The 17274-nt window shown below is 62.5% G+C and overlaps 3 protein-coding genes across 6 annotated transcripts in view; 2 read left to right on the top strand and 1 right to left on the bottom strand.

The window, feature by feature from the left end:
• The first annotated feature begins 2476 nt into the window (after positions 1-2476).
• Positions 2477-15115, top strand: DGAT1 (diacylglycerol O-acyltransferase 1). Of its 3 annotated transcripts, none has more exons than XM_010375234.2 (17): positions 2477-2961; positions 8295-8382; positions 10597-10637; positions 10745-10830; positions 10914-10966; positions 11098-11203; positions 11302-11403; positions 11495-11569; positions 11647-11750; positions 11841-11861; positions 11951-11992; positions 12075-12119; positions 12218-12330; positions 12411-12476; positions 12555-12642; positions 12749-12811; positions 12951-15115. In XM_010375234.2, exons 1-17 carry the CDS (start codon positions 2753-2755, stop codon positions 13104-13106), a joined length of 1458 nt encoding a protein of 485 aa, XP_010373536.2. In that variant the 5' UTR covers positions 2477-2752; the 3' UTR covers positions 13107-15115. The 3 variants fall into 3 exon arrangements, with proteins under 3 accessions (XP_010373536.2, XP_010373535.2, XP_030777441.1); XM_010375233.2 differs by having other exon boundaries at positions 11841-11879; XM_030921581.1 differs by lacking the exon at positions 11841-11861.
• LOC104671702 lies at positions 13528-15115 on the top strand. The gene is given in 4 exon segments (XM_010375298.1): positions 13528-13534; positions 13948-14300; positions 14303-14704; positions 14707-15115. Coding segments are annotated over 4 exon segments (804 nt in total). The 3' UTR covers positions 14749-15115.
• HSF1 (heat shock transcription factor 1) overlaps positions 14970-17274 on the bottom strand; it is a 24601-nt gene continuing 22296 nt past the window's right edge. Inside the window, exons 10-14 of one of the 2 annotated variants that reach the window (XM_010375231.2) lie at positions 16819-16902; positions 15943-16048; positions 15799-15864; positions 15656-15725; positions 14970-15583 (exon numbers count right to left, since the gene is read on the bottom strand). In XM_010375231.2, coding sequence (XP_010373533.1) covers positions 15378-15583; positions 15656-15725; positions 15799-15864; positions 15943-16048; positions 16819-16902 — 532 coding nt within the window. In that variant the 3' untranslated portion in view covers positions 14970-15377. The remainder of the gene's footprint in view (positions 15584-15655; positions 15726-15798; positions 15865-15942; positions 16049-16818; positions 16903-17274) is intronic. The other variant, XM_010375232.2, reaches the window with a different exon arrangement.

Genomic DNA, 17274 nt, shown 5'->3' with positions numbered 1-17274 from the left:
CTCCCTGAGGCCTGGGATGAGCTCTCCCTGGTACCTCCCAGCCACGGATACAACTTTCCCTTCTGAATGAGTGGCATGGGCCACAGACCACCACTGGCTGTGAACTCTCCTGGGACCCATGCTTCTCACAGGCCTCCTTGGCCCACCCATGGCCTGTAGGCCCTGGGTCAGCCCGAGGCCCCAACCCCCTTCCGGCCCCTTATTCCACTAGTCCTCCAAGGCAACTCGCTTCAGGCTTGGGCCCCCTCATTTGTTGCTGCCCCCAGCAGGGTGATCTGTACCATGCTTTCTTTGATGACCTGGCCATACACACCCTTGTCCCCAACCAACGTCACCTACCCTGACCATTCCCCTCACCCTAGGTCCCAGGGTACAGGGCCTGTCTGGGCAGGGCTTCATCCGTCTCTGGAGCTGCTGCCCCGCCCTGCCCCCACCCCTGGTGGCAAAGCCCTTCCTTAATGGTGCGTCCACAGCCAGTGCTTTCCCGTTGGCTCCAAGCCTGGCTCTGCTCACCATGCCCGACCCATCCTTCCTGGTGGTCCAGTCCACCCTCCCATTGTCTTTCTTCTGTGGCCACTTGCCAGCTTTGAGTTGGAATGCCAACACAGGTTGAGCCGTTGATCTCCTCTGCCTAGCATGAGGCACTCTGGCCAGGTCCAGACCTCTCTGAGCTTGGTGTCAGTCCATACTCAGACAGGTCTGGGCCTGCCTGGCCACAGAGTGTGTCTGCCAGTGACTGTGGTCAATAGATGAATGTTCTGGGAGACTGGGTAGGAGACGGGGCTGGTCCTGACTGACCAAGGCCAATGTGTGAGGGGCTCTCAGGCTCAGTGAGGGCGGCCCCACTCAGCAAGCTACACAAAGGGCATCTGCCAGGTAGCTCCAGCCTGCCTGATATCTGGCTGGCAGCAACCCACAGTGGCCTGTGGTGACAGAACATGTCACCAGGGGGGCAACCAAGGGGGCAGCCCTGTTGCCCACTGTTGGTGGAGCTGGTGGAACAGGATGGAGCTCAGAGGGGAGACTGTGACCAGTCCACAGGAGAGGACCCCACCTCAGGAGAAGCACCTGTTTGCCCCTGCTCACCCCAGAGGAATGGAGGTGTTTCTAGAGTCGGAGTCCTCAGAGAACCCTGGCATCCTGAGATCCAGGATGTTCTCACTCCATGCCCTGTGCAATATGCACACCAAGCCAAGGTGGGCCACACCTGTGGCTGTTGTAGTTGAGTAGTTGCTTAATTTAACATACAAGGTGGCTGGGCTGGTGGTTCATACCTGTAATCCCAGCACCTTCAGAGGCTGAGGTGGGAGGATTGCTTGAGGCCAGGAGTTCAAGACCAGCCTGGGCAGAATAGTGAGACCCCGGTCTTTAGAAAAAATAACAGCAGGCGGGGCATGGTGGCTTGCACTTGTAATCCCAGCACTTTGGGAGGCCGAGGTGGGCGGATCACGAGGTCAGGAGATGGAGACCAGCCTGGCCAACATGGTGAAAGCTCGTCTCTACTAAAAACACAAAAATTAGCTGGGTGTGGTGGCACGCACCTGTAGTCCCAGCTAGTCGGGAGGCTGAGGCAGGAGAATCGCTTGAACCCGTGAGGCGGAGATTGCAGGGAGCTGAGATCACGTTACTGTACTCCAGCCTGGCGACACAGCGAGACTGTGTCTCAAAAAAAAAAAAAAACAAACAAACAACAACAGGGCGGTTGCACAGGCTGTGCAAATGCACAGAAGCCTCTTGAGTCTCGGCAATCCAGCGCCCCAGACTTCTGACATCCTGGAGAGGCTGGCCCAGGTTGGAAACTGGGAGGCCCTGAGAGTTGAGGGAAGTGGAGCTCCTTGTGGAGGGAGTGGGTGGGCCGAGGAGACACCACTAAGGGGCCTGCGCCCTCGCCCTCGCCCTCCTCTCGCCGGGCTCTGCAGGCGGGGAGGTGGAGAGCCTGGGAGTCGCGTGCAAGGCAGGCGTCCTGGTGACGCAGGGCCTGGTGCATTTCTCCAGCTTGGTCTTATGACCTGGCCCTTGTCTGACGTCCCCTAAGGTGAAGAAAACCAGGTTCCTGCCGGGGTAACCAGAGGGCTCGCGGAGCACAAGCGCGCCAGGCACGTTACCGTAAGCTGCGCGCGCGGAAACCAACGCGCTGGGTGGCTGGCAACGCGAGCCGCCGCGGACACGGGCCTGGGCAGGTGGACCGTGGCGCACTAGGCGCTTCCTAAATGATTGCCCCGAGCGAGTCGCTGAGACCCCGTGTGTACACAAGTGGGACGAGGGGCGGGCGCACAGCGGCCAGGAAGCCGGGGCCTGGCGCACCCCCGGACAGGACCTCAGGACCACGCGGGGGCGATGCGAAGTCCGTTCCTGCTGCACGCACTTGCAGCCCGCAGCCCCGGCCCAGGGAGCGACTACGGCTCCCAGGGTGCTCTGCGCCCGCGCGCCCGCGGCGACTACGGCTCCCAGGGTGCTCTGCGCCCCGTCAGCCTCTCCAGGCCCCGCCTCAGGTCGGCCTCGGACTACAAATGGACGTGAGAGGCGGCCGCCCGTTAGTTAGCGGCTCCGGAGCTACGCGGCCGCGATCCTTGAGGCCTACGGGCACGACGCGGGCGGGTGGAACGCGCCGGTGGAGCGGGCACCCGGGCTACGGCGGCCGGCAGGGGGCGGCGGCGGCCGTTGCCGAAGGTCCGGAGGTGGGGCCGCGGGCCTCGGGCGCTGCGCAGCCGGCGGGCCTAAGCTTTGCCGCGGCCGGGCGCGGGCTGAGGCCATGGGCGACCGCGGCGGCGCGGGCGGCTCTCGGCGCCGGAGGACAGGGTCGCGGCCCTCGAGCCACGGCGGCGGCGGGCCTGCGGCGGCGGAAGAGGAGGTGCGGGACGCTGCTGCGAGCCCCGACATGGGAGCCGCGGGGGACGCGCCAGCTCCGGCCCCCAGCAAGGACGCAGACGCCGGCGTGGCCAGCGGCCACTGGGAGCTGAGGTAGCGAAGCGCCTGACCCCCAACCTCTGACCCAGGGCCCCGCGGCTTTCTGGGGTTGGCCGAAGCGCGAGCTGCGAGTCCGAGAACATGGGCCCTGGGCTAAGGGGGGACCGGTGTGCCCTGTGGGCTCTGTGGGGAAACTGAGGTTTAGGGGGAGAGTCACCTGACAAGGTCACTGGGTAGGGGCTCCGGAGCTGGCCTTGGCCAGGCAGAGGGGAGCCAGCAGGGGTCCCGCGTTCGGATCCTCTTGGGTCTGTGCATCCTCAGGGCTCCTGAGGAGCTTTTGGAGGGGCGGGCTGGTGGGGTCCCCGCCCTGGACAGTGTCCCCTTATCTGGAAGGGGTCAGATGAGATCTGGGCAGTTTGTGGTGATGGGTGCTTGTCGGTGCTCTGAGCGGTGCCTTGCAGGTAGGAGACGCCCGGAGGAGGGCTGGCCTGCCGGGGAGGGGCCAGCGGGAGCCCAGGCCTGTCAGAGGACGGGGGCATCAGCAGCTGCCCCAGACAAGGGACAGTGTAAGAGGCATTCTTGTCCTTGCAGACCCTCCTGAGAGTGGCTCCGTGGCCCATTCATTTCTCCAGTGGTTAGGCTGGCCTGGAGCACTGCTGGTGTTGCCAGAACCAGCGTCTGCTGTAGGGACAGAGAGTTGGGTTCTGTGTTGAGACTTCCACCCTCCAGGTGGGGGGTGGGGTATTGGGGTGGTGGACATACCCGTAGGCGGGTACCTGGCTCAGCTGGATGACTGACAGAGAGCGGTGGAGGGAGAGAACCATGGCCCATGGGAAGGACTTGGCCAGCCTGGGCATTGGCTTCCTCCTCTAAGCTGGCCTTGAGCAATCCCCTTGCCACCCTCCATCCCCCCTTTATGGCCTTTACCCTGGCCCAGGGACCCTCAGGGGCTTTGATTTAGAGGGCAGCTGAGGGCCTAGAGGTTATCAAGGTAGAAGTGGGCTGATTTTGGACATTTCGTTGGCAATGATTTGCTCTCTCAGTGAACAAGAACAGAGCTTTCCTTCACTGGGCACCATGGGAGGGGACTGGGGGAGGGCAGGCACTGTCGTGGCCCTCAGGGTGCTCAGTTCATCTGGGAGATAAGATAACCTCAGAAAGAGGCAGGCATGGAGCAGTGTGGACAAAGGTCAGGCACGGAGGCCATGAAGGCGCCGTGGGGAGGAGGGTGGCCCTCCTGAGAGGGGTGCTTGCCTGCTGTGGGTCTGGGGTGCTGGTGAGGGAGGCTAGCCTAGACACCTCCTGCCTGAAAAGGAGGTGTGGCTCCTGGAGTTACCCTCTCTCTAGGAGGCAGGGGGGATGGTTACATGACCTGTGGAGGACGTGGGAATTGAGATCTTTTTTTTCTTTTTTTTTTTTTTTGAGACAAGTTTCGCTCTTGTTGCCCAGGCTGGAGTGCAGTGGCATAGTCTTGGCTCACTTCAACCTCTGCCTCCCAGGTTCAAGAGATTCTCCTGCCTCAGCCTCCTGAGTAGCTGGGATTGCAGGCACGTGCCACCACACCCGGCTAATTTTGTATTTTTGGTAGAGGCGGGGTTTCTCCATGTTGGTCAGGCTGATCTAGAACTCCTGAACTCAGGTGATCCACCTGCCTTGGCCTCCCACAGTGCTGGGATTATAGGTGTGAGCCACCGCACCCAGCCGGGAATTGAATTTTTTTAAGTGTGAGATGAGGGTAGTCCCAGCTTTGCGCCAAGCTGCCATCCGGGGGTAGACAGGGGAGAGTAGTCACCTTCCTGCTTTGCAAACCAGCGAGCCTTTCCTGTGCTTCTGCTGGTGTGGGATGGGTGCAGAGCTCGTGGGAGAGGCCTGGTGAGTCCCTGTCCCTGCCATTGAGGTAGTCTCTCCTTGGGAAGAGGGGCAGTAGATGGCAGAGGTGAGGCCTTCCTGGGACTGGAGGCTGAGACCAAAAGTCTATCTGCTTCTGGGTCTCCAGGACTTGCAGTCCATGTGTGCTTGTCCCTCAGACCTGAGGATCCAGCAGGGCTTGGGGCCCCACTGGCTGTGGCCACTGGACTCTTCTCCCTGCTCTCTGGGTCAGGCCTTGCTCTGCCTGCCTTCCTGGAACTTGGCCTCTAGCGCACCCCCTTGTCAGCCTCACAGCCTCCCCTCCCTCCCACTTCCTGCAGCTCTTGGCCCAGCCCAGCCTTTCCTCTCTGCCGCTTCCTCATTACTCCTTGGGCTTGGGGCCTCTTCCCCTCATGGACACTTCCTGCTCACCTAGGGCTAGGCTCTGGGTGTGAGCTGCTTTCTTCCGGCCCCGTGGCAAGGTGAGGCTATGAGGCAGGCAGGAGAGGGCACCCCTTTCTGCTCTGCCTGCGGCTCACTCCCGCCAGGCCCTTTGCACACACCCAGCAGCCCTCTGCTCACAGGCACCCCAGTCGGGGCCTTCCGGTTTCTGGCTTCTCCCAGGGTGTTTTGTCCCTGAGGTGTCCTCTCTGACTCTCCCTTCCTCTCTCCAGCAGGGTCTGCGAGGTGCAGGGAGCCTGCCCCAACCATCTTGAACCCAGGCCCAGCCCAGAGGCCAGAGGGAAGCAGGCGGCAGCTGGGAGCAGAGCTGGACTCTGCCCCCCCCCATTATGTTTGGCCCTGGAGCTGCACTGTGTGGGCCCCATGTGTGGGACTCACTGGGACCTGTGCCTTTGGACACACTTTGAACCTGGAGACAGGGTGGCGGGTGGGCATGTGCCAAGGTCTCAGTGTTGCTGTGAGACTGAGAGGAGGCCGGGCGCGGTGGCTCAAGCCTGTAATCCCAGCACTTTGGGAGGCCGAGACGGGCGGTTCACGAGGTCAGGAGATCGAGACCATCCTGGCTAACACGATGAAACCCCGTCTCTACTAAAAATACAAAAACTAGCTGGGCGAGGTGGCGGGCGCCTGTGGTCCTAGCTACTCGGGAGGCTGAGGCAGGAGAATGGCGTAAACCCGGGAGGCGGAGCTTGCAGTGAGCTGAGATCTGGCCACTGCACTCCAGTCCGGGCGACAGAGCGAGACTCCGCCTCAAAAAAAAAAAAAGGAGACTGAGAGGATCCTGCTGGCTGGGTGGGCCTGGGGCTACAGGAGGGAGGGCAGGCTGCTCTGAGTCTTCTTGGACTAGGGAGTGGGTGCAGGGACAGCTGGAAGGTGCAGAGGCTTGAGCAGGCCCTCCAGTAGGTAAGAGGGTAGACAAAGGTGCTGTGGGCACAGGGGCAGATCCTGCCTCCGCATGCCGCTCCATGCAGCCTGCCCTCTAGCCCACTTGCCCCGGCCGCACTGGCTGCTTGGAGCTCTGTGGGCACTGGTGGACTGGGGCTTCCTGCTCATGGGGGCCTGTGAGGGGTAGGGGTAGTGCAGTGGGGGTGCTGCCTCCTGGTAGGGCTGGTTAGGCCTGTGAAGGGCCTGAGGTGAGGGCATGGCTGGGTTAAGGAAGGCCTTGGAAGCCTTTCGAGGGGCCCCTGAGAAAGCTTGTATAGGATTGTCTGCAGTGAGTTTTGGGAAGCACCACCCTTTCCCGACTCCTGTTTTCATCTTGGAGGTGGGCACGGATAAAGCCAGCATGGTGTCCTTGGTGGCAGGGGCACACTGTTGTGAAACAGCTGTGGTCGGTAGGTTGTGGTGCAAGAAGGCCAATCCTGAGGCTTGGAATTTTTCTGCTGAAAACAAATGGGCTTGAACTTTGGGAAGAGTGGGCAGTGGAGAGGCCCAGTCCAGCAGACAGCTCAGAGAGGCTGCTGGGCAGCTGGGTCTCGTGCCCCTGCTCCTGTCTTGGTGCTGGGGCTCTTGCGGCATCCACACCCAGCCTCCTGGTTGTGGGCAGGCAATGAGTGGAGTAGGCTGGGGAGATGAGCCAAGGGCCATGGTCAGTTGGGAAGGCAGCTGCCAACTTGGGGAGGGGGTAGGAGGGAGGCTCAGGTGGAGACCACAGCCTCACTGTATGGCCCAAGATGGACCTGGTGGGCGGACACAGGATGCTCAGGCTGGAGCTGGGAGAAGCAGGGGCTGGGGTGGAGCTGCCTGCCCCTGTGTTCCAGTCTAGATGGGCAGAGGGAAAGGTGTGACCATCCTCCCTGCATGGCGGTTTTGTGGGACAGTGTAGACTTGTCAGGAACTGTGTAGGTGTAGATGGGGCAGGTGTTGCACCAACCTTGGTCTTGGGGGGCAAAGGTTGGGCTTGTTGGCATTGCCTCTTGGCCTCCCTGGCCCTTTGCCTCCTGGGCAGGGCCGTCTGACTGTCAACCCCAATCCTAGCTAGCTTGCCTTGGGCACCCTGAGGGCATCTGCCTCACGGGGCTCCTGCCATCACTCTCAGGCCCACTCTTCCTGCCTAGGGGCTCTGAGGGATAGATGTGTGTGGGAGGGAAAGGGAGGTCTGGCCTCTCCTCTTACAAAATTGAGGACTTGGTCAATGCTCTGTGTGGTTTCTTGGTGGCACGGTAGCTGGGGGGTGAGGTGGGCCTGCAGCTAGTGTATGTGAGTCAGCACTGCTTCCTAGGACGTGTGGGGCCTGGCCAAGCTCCTGCTATCCTTGTCCTAGCTATATGGCAGTCCCTCTGTTGGGCTGGGTACCCTCTTCCACCTGTGCGGTATGCTGAGGACCACAGGCAGGGTCTGCCTGTGCCCCTCCAGCACTGGTTGGGAGATCATGGGTGGGCGCCCGCCTCTGTTGGAAGCCTCTTGGCCAGCAGGCACCTAGCCCTGGGTGGGTTCCTTTCAGCCCCCTCAGCCTGGGCTGGAACACATCACAAACAAGTGGATGCTACACCGGCACATGAGGGCCGGATCCCTGCCTCTGGGAAGGTGCATGCCAGGCTGGTGTGTGGCTGGCACTTGGCCTGCCTTTGCCAGTTTGAGCCTGCACGTCCAAGTGTGGGGACCCCTTGGCTCCCGGGTGCTGGGATGGGCCCACTGAATAGGGTGGACTCAACCCTCACCACTTGGTCCCCGCAGTGCTGGGCGGTGCCCCCTGGTCCATCCCCAGGTGGGACCCTGCTTGTGGCCCCAGTGCTAGTCCACAGCCAGAGTGCATGGCCGTGGCCAGAGGCCTCTGGAGAGTGAGACCTGGAGTGTCCAAGCTCCATGTAGGTCCAGTCCAGGCAGGGCCAGCTGAGCTTGCTTCTCCTGACTCTGACGTGCTCTTCCCACTGCTTGGAGGTGCAGGCTCTAGGGGTCCTGAGAGCTTTGCCCTCTGTAGGTCTTGAGGCCACAGTGTGGCTCTGCCTGGTTTCTCCTCCTGGTTGTGAACAGGGAGTGGGGCCTGGGGGCAGACGAGGAGGCTGGGGTGGGGCCTGCGGGGGCGGCCCTGCCCTGCTGGTGTCCACTCAGCGGGTGCTTGTGTTGTGCTCTGTCAGGTGCCATCGCCTGCAGGATTCTTTATTCAGCTCTGACAGTGGCTTCAACAACTACCGTGGCATCCTGAACTGGTGTGTGGTGATGCTGGTGAGTGGGACATGGTGTTGGGAGCAGGTCTAGGTCTAGGTGGGGCTCTGCCCCAGGTAGGCCTTTGCCTGGGAATAGGCTCTGCCACCCAGGGTGTCGGGGCTGGAGCCCCTGTGGGCTGGGGTGTGTGGAGCAGGCTGCACCTCCATGTGGCCACCAGCACTGGACTGTTGGGGAGGGGAGTGGCGGTAGCTGCCCCTGCTGTGGTCACTTGGGCGCCCGTGCACCATATACTTGCTGCTCCCCATTGGATCCCAGGAGAGCCTGCAGGTGTGGTGTGGGCGTGGGGAGGACGAGCAGTGCCTGGCTGGAGCCTGTGTGTTGTGAGCTGGGTCTGAGGGGTGCAGGGCCTCCATGGAGGGCAGGGTGGAGGGGTCTTGCCCTAGTTTGGTGGGAGAGTGGACTGCATGCTCTGTGGACACAAGGCCTCTCTGGCAGGGGATGTGAGAGGAACTTGCTGTGCTATGCCACATGGCCTGCGTGGGTAAGGAACTCTGCAGGCCTGGCCACTACTCTGCAGTCCTCCTGGCCCCTTCCCTCAGCTGTGGGTCTTAGGAGCCCCCCAGGAAGGTGATTAGATGGAGCCCTGTGCCATGTCCGAGGCCTGATGCCTCTGGGTCTGCTTCCCACTGGCACTTCATGGGGTGGGGCTGCCAGCCTCACCCCAGAAGTAGTTGGAATCTAGGCCTCTAAGGGGCACCTGCAGGGCAGGTCACGGGCAAGGGCTGTCTGGGTCCAGCCTCCCCCACTCAGGGCTGATGTGGCTCGAGGCCTTTGACCTTCACCCAGGCGTGTCTGTCTCTGGCCTTGGGTGCTGCTCCTGCGGCTAACCACATGGAAGGGGCTCCACACATCCACACCCCCTACTGCCCATAGTCCTGGGAGGTTCCCTGGGGGTGGCCCGCTGTGGAGGCCCACGAGGCCTGGTGGCTGAGAAGCTGGCCAGGCAGGAGGACAGTGGGCCCAGCGCCAGTCCAGCACTCAGGAGACGCAGCCCATTCCTGGCCCAGGCTGGGCCTTGTCCAGCCCAGGCAGCACTGTGTGTTCTTCCCAACCCCTTGGGCCCGCCTGGCCCTTTGGTCCAGCCCTGAAGCCTTTTCCCTGCTTTGGCTTGCCCATGACCCCCAGCCCCGGGCGTGTGTCCCACTCTGGGCTGCCTGTTGCATTCCCTTTGTGGCCTGGGCTTGGAGATGGGTACCGCCCATTGGCAGCTTTGGCACCTGCCTACTGTCAGCCCTCAGGAGAGGCCAGTGACAGTGTGGGCCACGTGTCCGTGCAGAAGGCCTGTGTGTCAGCCCTGCAACCGGGGGAGGCGGGTCAGTGGCCCTTGTCTCTCTGAAGCAGTCTCCTCTCTCATGAAGCCTTCCCTGACCACCCAGGCAAGAGACCCTCAGTGTTTCCTTGCCAGCGACCCTTTTCCCCAGCACCAGTTCACCACCGCGTGAGGCCTGAGCTCTGGGTAGTAAGCCAGGTCTGTGGCATTGGGGCCCAGCTCATGGAGGTGTTGGTAGTGCTTGTAGATGAAGGAGGAGGTTCCTGTCCTTGCAGAGGGAGACCAAGCACCCAGCTCCAGGCTAGTCCCAGGAGGCTTTTCCCATGGGGGCTCAGTCCTGGGAAGTTGCTTTAGAGCCAAGTGTCGAAGGCTTGGAGGGCTGCAGGAAGCAGAAGAGGTAGGAGGGGCACAAGCCCTGGGAAGCACTCTAGGCCCAGCCCCCCTTGCCACACAGCTGGGCACTGCTCCTGCAGAGAAAGGGTAGGCAACTCCCTCTTTTCAGCCTGGGCCACCAGTGGGGACTGGTTCCTTAGGGCTCCGCTGTTCTGGGGCTGTCTGTGGTTGGTTGACTGTGGGAGCCTGGGGTCCCTCACTGGCTCGGCTCAGGAGGAATGTGAGCAGCTTGGCAGCTGGTCTTTCTGCTCCTGAAGACCCAGGCGTCTGGCAGGGCTGGTTGGTCTTGCTGGCTGTGCCCTCCATGCGGGCCCCTCTGGTGTGACGGGGACAGGGAGGGACTTCCCCTTGCCCAGCACTGGTGTTGGCTGAGGTGGGTGCTGAGTCTCGGAGCTTGGCATGGAGACCAGACAGGGCTGGGTCTGCAAGCCTGAGGCTGCCACCCTGAGCTCAGGCTGGGGATGTGCCCAGAGGTGTTGGGAGGAGCTGGGGTGAGTGCCCTGTGGCCAGGACTAAAGGGGCTGCACCCTCCTGTCCGTCCCTCGCAGATCTTGAGCAATGCCCGGTTATTTCTGGAGAACCTCATCAAGTGAGTGCCTTTGCCAGGTCCCAGCCCTGCCCCACCCATGGTCTGTCCAGGCCCTGCCCCATAGCCCCACCTGCCACCCACTCAGGCCCCCATCCCTCCATCCCCAGGTATGGCATCCTGGTGGACCCCATCCAGGTGGTTTCTCTGTTCCTGAAGGATCCCTATAGCTGGCCCGCCCCGTGCCTGGTTATTGGTGAGCTGGGCTCTGAGGAGGGCCTTGGGTGGGGATCAGGCTGACGTGGCCTTGAACCTGTGCCTTGGTGATTCTGTCCACAGCGGCCAATGTCTTTGCTGTGGCTGCGTTCCAGGTTGAGAAGCGCCTGGCGGTGGTAAGCAGTGCCCCTCACCTGTGTGTGCTTACCCTGCTGTGTGCGCTCCTGGGAGGAGCTGCTCCCTGGACCTGGCAGCCCCTCCTCCAGGGAATAGGAGCCCTGGTTGAGTGCTCTGCCCCCCACTCCAGGGTGCCCTGACGGAGCAGGCGGGACTGCTGTTGCATGTGGCCAACCTGGCCACCATTCTGTGTTTCCCAGCGGCTGTGGTCTTACTGGTTGAGTCTATCACTCCAGGTGCGCCCCCATCCCACCCTGCCCAGCTGTCTTGGGCCAGCCACGGGCGTGGCCTCTGCCTGTGGCCCTGTGGAGGCCTGAGCCCACCTCTCCCACAGTGGGCTCCCTGCTGGCGCTGATGGTGCACACCATCCTCTTCCTCAAGCTCTTCTCCTACCGTGATGTCAACTTGTGGTGCCGCAGGGCCAGGGCCAAGGCTGGTAAGGGGCTGCCGGGGGCTGGGGCTGCCTGCTGGGGGGCTGGGCAGCAGCAGGGCCCCACCCCCCGCCTCCCACTCTGCTGTGTTCGTAGCCTCTGCAGGGAAGAAAGCCAGCAGCGCTGCTGCCCCGCACACTGTGAGCTACCCGGACAACCTGACCTACCGCGGTGAGGACCTCTGTGGGGCTGAGGTGCGGGGCACAGGCCGGGTCTGTTCTGGAACCAACCCCCCATGCCCGTTCCAGATCTCTACTACTTCCTCTTCGCCCCCACCTTGTGCTATGAGCTCAACTTTCCCCGCTCTCCCCGCATCCGGAAGCGCTTTCTGCTGCGACGGATCCTTGAGATGGTGAGGTTGGGGGCTAGGGGCGACCACTGGAGGCTGGGGTCCTCCAGGCTAGCCAGGGCCTCAGCTGGCTGCTCTCTGGTTCCCCCCTAGCTGTTCTTCACCCAGCTTCAGGTGGGGCTGATCCAGCAGGTAAGTGGGGTGGGGCAGAGTTGGGTGCAGCTGGGTGTGGCTGGGAGCTGACACGGTGCCCTCCTTTGCAGTGGATGGTCCCCACCATCCAGAACTCCATGAAGCCCTTCAAGGTGAGCGGCCCAGGTGCTCCTGTGGCTGGGGTGGCTGGGGAGTGACTGGGAGCATGGCTAGCTGAAGGGCTTGTTTCTGCAGGACATGGACTACTCACGCATCATCGAGCGCCTCCTGAAGCTGGCGGTGAGTGTGGACAGGTGGCGCGGGGGTGGGACAGGAGGGGATGGTGGCATGTGGGGGAAGGTTCTAGAACTTGGTGCCCACCTCCACCCCCCTGCCAGGTCCCTAACCACCTCATCTGGCTCATCTTCTTCTATTGGCTCTTCCACTCCTGCCTGAATGCCGTGGCTGAGCTCATGCAGTTTGGAGACCGGGAGTTCTACCGGGACTGGTGGTGAGTGTCCCTGGGGTGTCCCTGGGGGCTGGGATGGGCCATGGTGTGCTCTGATCCCTCTGTGGTCTCTTGGCCCCTAGGAACTCCGAGTCTGTCACCTACTTCTGGCAGAACTGGAACATCCCTGTGCACAAGTGGTGCATCAGGTAGGTGGGGTGTGTGTGTGTGTGAGATGTGGAACATGGCCGTGAACCTGAACCCCTTTCCACACTCCCCCTCTGCAGACACTTCTACAAGCCCATGCTTCGTCGGGGCAGCAGCAGGTGGATGGCCAGGATAGGGGTGTTCCTGGCCTCGGCCTTCTTCCATGAGGTCAGTGCTCTGTGGGACGCCCTGCCTCATCCCTGGGCAGGGTTATGCCCATGGCAGGGATGGCTGGTTCCCCACTCCCTGACATCTTCTCTCCCTCCCACCTCAGTACCTGGTGAGCGTCCCTCTGCGAATGTTCCGCCTCTGGGCGTTCACGGGCATGATGGCTCAGGTGAGCGACTCTTACGTGGCCTCCTCACCCACTTACCCCCTGCCTGAGCCCCTGGGCTGACCCCCCCCATGCCCAGGGACCCTGGAGCCCCCAGCCCTGTGGTCACCATGGCCGACTGACTTGGCCCCTCATTCCCCAGATCCCACTGGCCTGGTTCGTGGGCCGCTTTTTCCAGGGCAACTATGGCAATGCAGCTGTGTGGCTGACGCTCATCATTGGACAGCCAATAGCTGTCCTCATGTACGTCCATGACTACTACGTGCTCAACTATGAGGCCCCGGTGGCAGAGGCCTGAGCTGCACCCAAGGGCCTGGCTTCTCACTGCCACCTCACATCCGCTGCCAGAGCCCGCCTCTCCTCCTGGGCCTCGAGTGCTGGGGATGGGCCTGGCTGCACAGCACCCTCCTCCTGTCCCAGGGAGGCCTCTCTGCCCCTATGGGGCTCTGTCCTGCACCCCTCAGGGATGGCGACAGCAGGCCAGACACAGGCTGATGCCAGCTGGGAGTCTTGCTGACCTTGCCCCGGGTCCAAGGATGTCAATAAAGTGCTGTCCAGTGACCTCGTCAGCCTGCCAGGGGCCTGGGGACTGGTGGGAGGTATGGCCACACCCACAAGGGTGATTGCCAGAGCCATGTGGACAGCTGTTCCAGGGGCCAGGAGGCCTGACGGTCCCAGGACCTGCTGGGGAGAGGCAGCTCCACTGCAGCAGGGTGGGCATGGCCGGTAGGGGGAGTGCAAGGCCAGGCAGACACCCCCATTCCCCACACTCCCCTACCTAGAAAAGCTCAGCTCAGGCGTTCTCTCCTGGCACTACCCCTGCTGGGTGTGAGGGAATCAGCACTCTGGCCCTTGGTGCAGGATGAGCCTGCTTGGCCAACTTGCACCCACCGTGCTCAGCCTCGGCTCGGGAAGAGGTTGCCCTGTTTGTTAGAAGTGGGCTCCAGCCAGGGTGGCCCAGGGATGGGCAGTCCACAGGGCCTTTCTGGTGTGGGTCTGGTGAGCCGAGGGGCTACAGTACACAATGGCTATGTCCGTGGCTAGTCACCTTGGGGCAGGGCTCAGTTTGGCAGCCTCTTTCCTTCACTTGGAACCTGGGCAGCCAGGTGTGCGGGTGGCTCTCAGCTGCCCTCCATGAGGTTGGGGCACCCCTGATCCCCAGGCCTGCCTTGCCCTCTGCTCTTCTGGCACCAGGCTGGGCAGTGCAGACAGTGCAGCCCTGCAGCCTTCAGGACACCTTGTTTCCAGGCCCTGCAATCCACCAAGCTGGACAGATGGGGCCCCCCTTGGTCACAGTGGGAGGTCAGGGGTAACCCAGGGCCCTGCTGCTGCCTTACCTTGCTGGGGTGACTGCTTGATTAAAGATCCCAAGACTGGACCAGGCCCTGGTGCCCCCCGACCTGCAGCTATGGCCCAACAAGGCAGGTGTTCGAGAAGGCCCTGCACCGTGTCCCAGGACTGCACTAGGGGCCTCATCGGCAACCTGCTGGGCTGTGGTGGTGTGGGGGGAGGGCGGGCTACCTTGGTGGTATTCTTCCTCTACCCCAGTGGGGGCTGGTGGGCCCTGAGGTGGAGGCGTTTCCTTGGGCCCTGCTGAGGATGGTAGTAGTGGGTGAGCTCCTGGTAAGGGGACAGGTGTGGGTTCGACTCCTCCATCCCACATAGGCTCCTGTGCCTCTCCCCACCTGTTGGTCAATGGAGCTCGAGAACAAGCTGTTGCTGCCAGATAAAGAAGCAAAGCCTGCTCCACTGCCCACCCCAGGCCCCCTTCCCTTCCTCCACCAGGCTGAGTGGAAAACCCTGAAGCTATGGGACAGGCTCCTGTTGCCTGTGCCTACATAGGAGGGTGCGGGCTATGGCAGGAAGACAGTGTGCCTGCCCCGCATCCCCTGTCCCTGAGTGCAAACACCTTGGGAAGGGGGTTCCTAGTGGTCTTCTGACAGGAGACCTGCAGGGCCAGGGTGCCCACCCCGGTCCCTCAATAAAGAACTGGGAGGAAATGCTGGTCCTGCGGAGTTGGGCAGGCATGGGGCTACCTGCAAGCGTCCGCCTTCCCCCAGGAGGCCACTGCAGCCCAGCCCTTCTGTGCCCTGGGCCCCTCCTCACTGCACCCCCACCCACCATACCACCCTGGGACAGAGGAAACACGTGGGAGGCCACCGCATAGAGCCTGTCTGTTTATAGATCTCTGCCTGTCTTGTCCATCCGTCCGTCCATCCACCTGTGTGTATATATCTGTATATCTCTATGGAACAGGGAATGGGACAGTTGTGTAAAAATCCAAAATACAATTCTGATTATGAACAACCTGCAGGGTCAGTCCAGGTGTGGCTATGAAGCCCCAACCAAACCACAGGACACGGGGTTGGGGGAAGGCAGACTGGCAGGCCGGGGTGACCCTCCTGACCAGAGGTGCTGCCCAGATCTGAGCCCCTGTTTGTCCTCCTGGGGCTATGGTGGCCAACTCACCAGTGCCCAGGACCTCGAGGCTGCCTCGCCTCCTCAAGGCCAGCCCTGCACTGGTGGTGGGGGTGGGCAGGCCACGGCTGGCCCAGCTCCTCCGGGGCATCTAGGAGACAGTGGGGTCCTTGGCTTTGGGAGGCTCTGAGCCTGTCAGCAGGGAGATGGTGGGGTCCTCTGCGAAGCCGTCCCCTTCGGAGAAGTAGGAGCCCTCTCCCAGCTCAAACAGCACCGGCAAGTCGCTGCTCCCGGTGTCCACGGAGCCGGGGTCCAGCAGGAACAGTGGCTGCGCTGTGTAGTGCACCAGCTGCTTCCCTGCGGGGGTGGGGGGGTGTCAAGGCGGTGGGGGGTCAGGGGCAGAGAGGGGGCTGGTGGGACTTGGCTCACCTGAATCCGGGCTGCTGTTCTCTGCCTCGGGAGGCCTGGGGGGCTCCTGGGGAGACAGGAGCTCTTGGATCTGTGGGGTGGAGATGGTATCATGAGCGCTCCTGCTGGTCTTGTTCCCTCTCACCCCCCGCCCGCCTACGCACACTGGCCAGGCTGCTGTCAAGGTCAGGCAGGCTCATGTCGGGCACGGTCACCGAGGGGCTGAACAGCTGTGGAGGAGGGAGGGAAGTCAGAACAGCACCGGGGGCAGGGCGGGGCGGGGCGGGGCGGGACAGGACGCGACTCACGTCCAGCAGGGCGCTGGTGTCCACACTGAAGCCATGGCTGCTCAGCATGGTCTGCAGGTTGTCCAGGTTGGAGTCCATAGCATCCAAGTGATCACTGAGCTCATTCCTGGCCCGGGATGAGGGGGTAGCTGAACCAGTGCCCCACGCCCCACACCCCGATGCACTCCAGTGGGAGAAGGGCTCCCCTTGACTGTATCCCCCAGGCCGCACCCCCGTGTATGCCTGCACAGGCTGGAGGAGGCAGTGCATTTGAGGACCGCCTGGAAGGTGGTGGAGGCTTTGTGCCCTCTGGGGTGCGGCTGGGCCCATGCTGGGCATCCCTTCGCCATGAGGGCCTGGAGGCCTTGGTGGCAGAGGATCCAGGAGACAAGGGGTGTATTCAGCTCTAGTACGAGGATCAGGGATTTCAGTTTTCAGGGTTGGTGAGGCTTCCTGTAGCATTGGGAAAATGGCTGGGGCTGTGCTCAGTGTGTGGGGGGCTCAGTCCCTGCCCTGGTGCTGCTGTGGGAATGAGACTCACGGTCTGGTGGCTGTGACCAAGAAAGCACTAGGCCATGGGGCACACCTGGGCCATGGGACAGGCAGCCAGGCCGGGTACCAGAGGTACCCTGGAGACCCCGCCTGGCAGGAAGTGCAGTCAGCACCACAGTTTGGATCCTGCCAGCACCAGAGACCTGTCCCTGTCACAGGCAATGACCACAGGCCCATGGCCAGGGGAGCCATGATGACATTGAGCCCCAGCCACAGAGGAGCTTAGGACGATGCCGCCCAGACCCGATGCTCATGCCCCGTCAGGCTGGGTCTGGTCCACGGTCGTGTGGGAGGGCCCGAGCTCTGGCAGGGCCCTCCTCCCACCCCAGTGGGGTCAGCGCTAACCCTGGCTGGACTCGGCCATGCGGAGAGGAAGAGGGGCAGGGGAAGAGGCGGGTGACCCCAGACATCTGTGGAGTGCGAGCCAAACTGCAAGATACAAAAACAAGAGCCCCCATTGCAGGCAGGGGCTGGGCAAGCCTGGGGGTGTGGAGGCCAGGCCCCGCTCACCATCTCCTGCCATCTGTCTGGGCAGCACGACCTGCCAGGACCTGTGGCCTGTGGCGAGAGGGTGGCAGCAGCAGGAGGGGTGGCTGAGAGCAGGGCCCAGTAGCCTGCCCGGACACGCCCTTGGCTTCTGTGGCGTTTGGGATTGTGGGGTGATCTGTTTGGCACCTGTCTCCCTCCCCAGCCCCGAGCTCCGAGGTTAGGGGTAGGGTCCTGCCTTGCCAGCTGCCCTGCTCAGCCCTCTGGGACAGTCTGAGCTGAAGCCCAGGGCTGTGCCTCCAGGGGCTGTGGGTG

This window comes from Rhinopithecus roxellana, chromosome 17 (genome assembly GCF_007565055.1).
Source record: "Rhinopithecus roxellana isolate Shanxi Qingling chromosome 17, ASM756505v1, whole genome shotgun sequence".
Taxonomy (NCBI): Eukaryota; Metazoa; Chordata; class Mammalia; order Primates; family Cercopithecidae; genus Rhinopithecus; species Rhinopithecus roxellana.
This window is presented reverse-complemented; position numbering and strand designations above follow the sequence as displayed.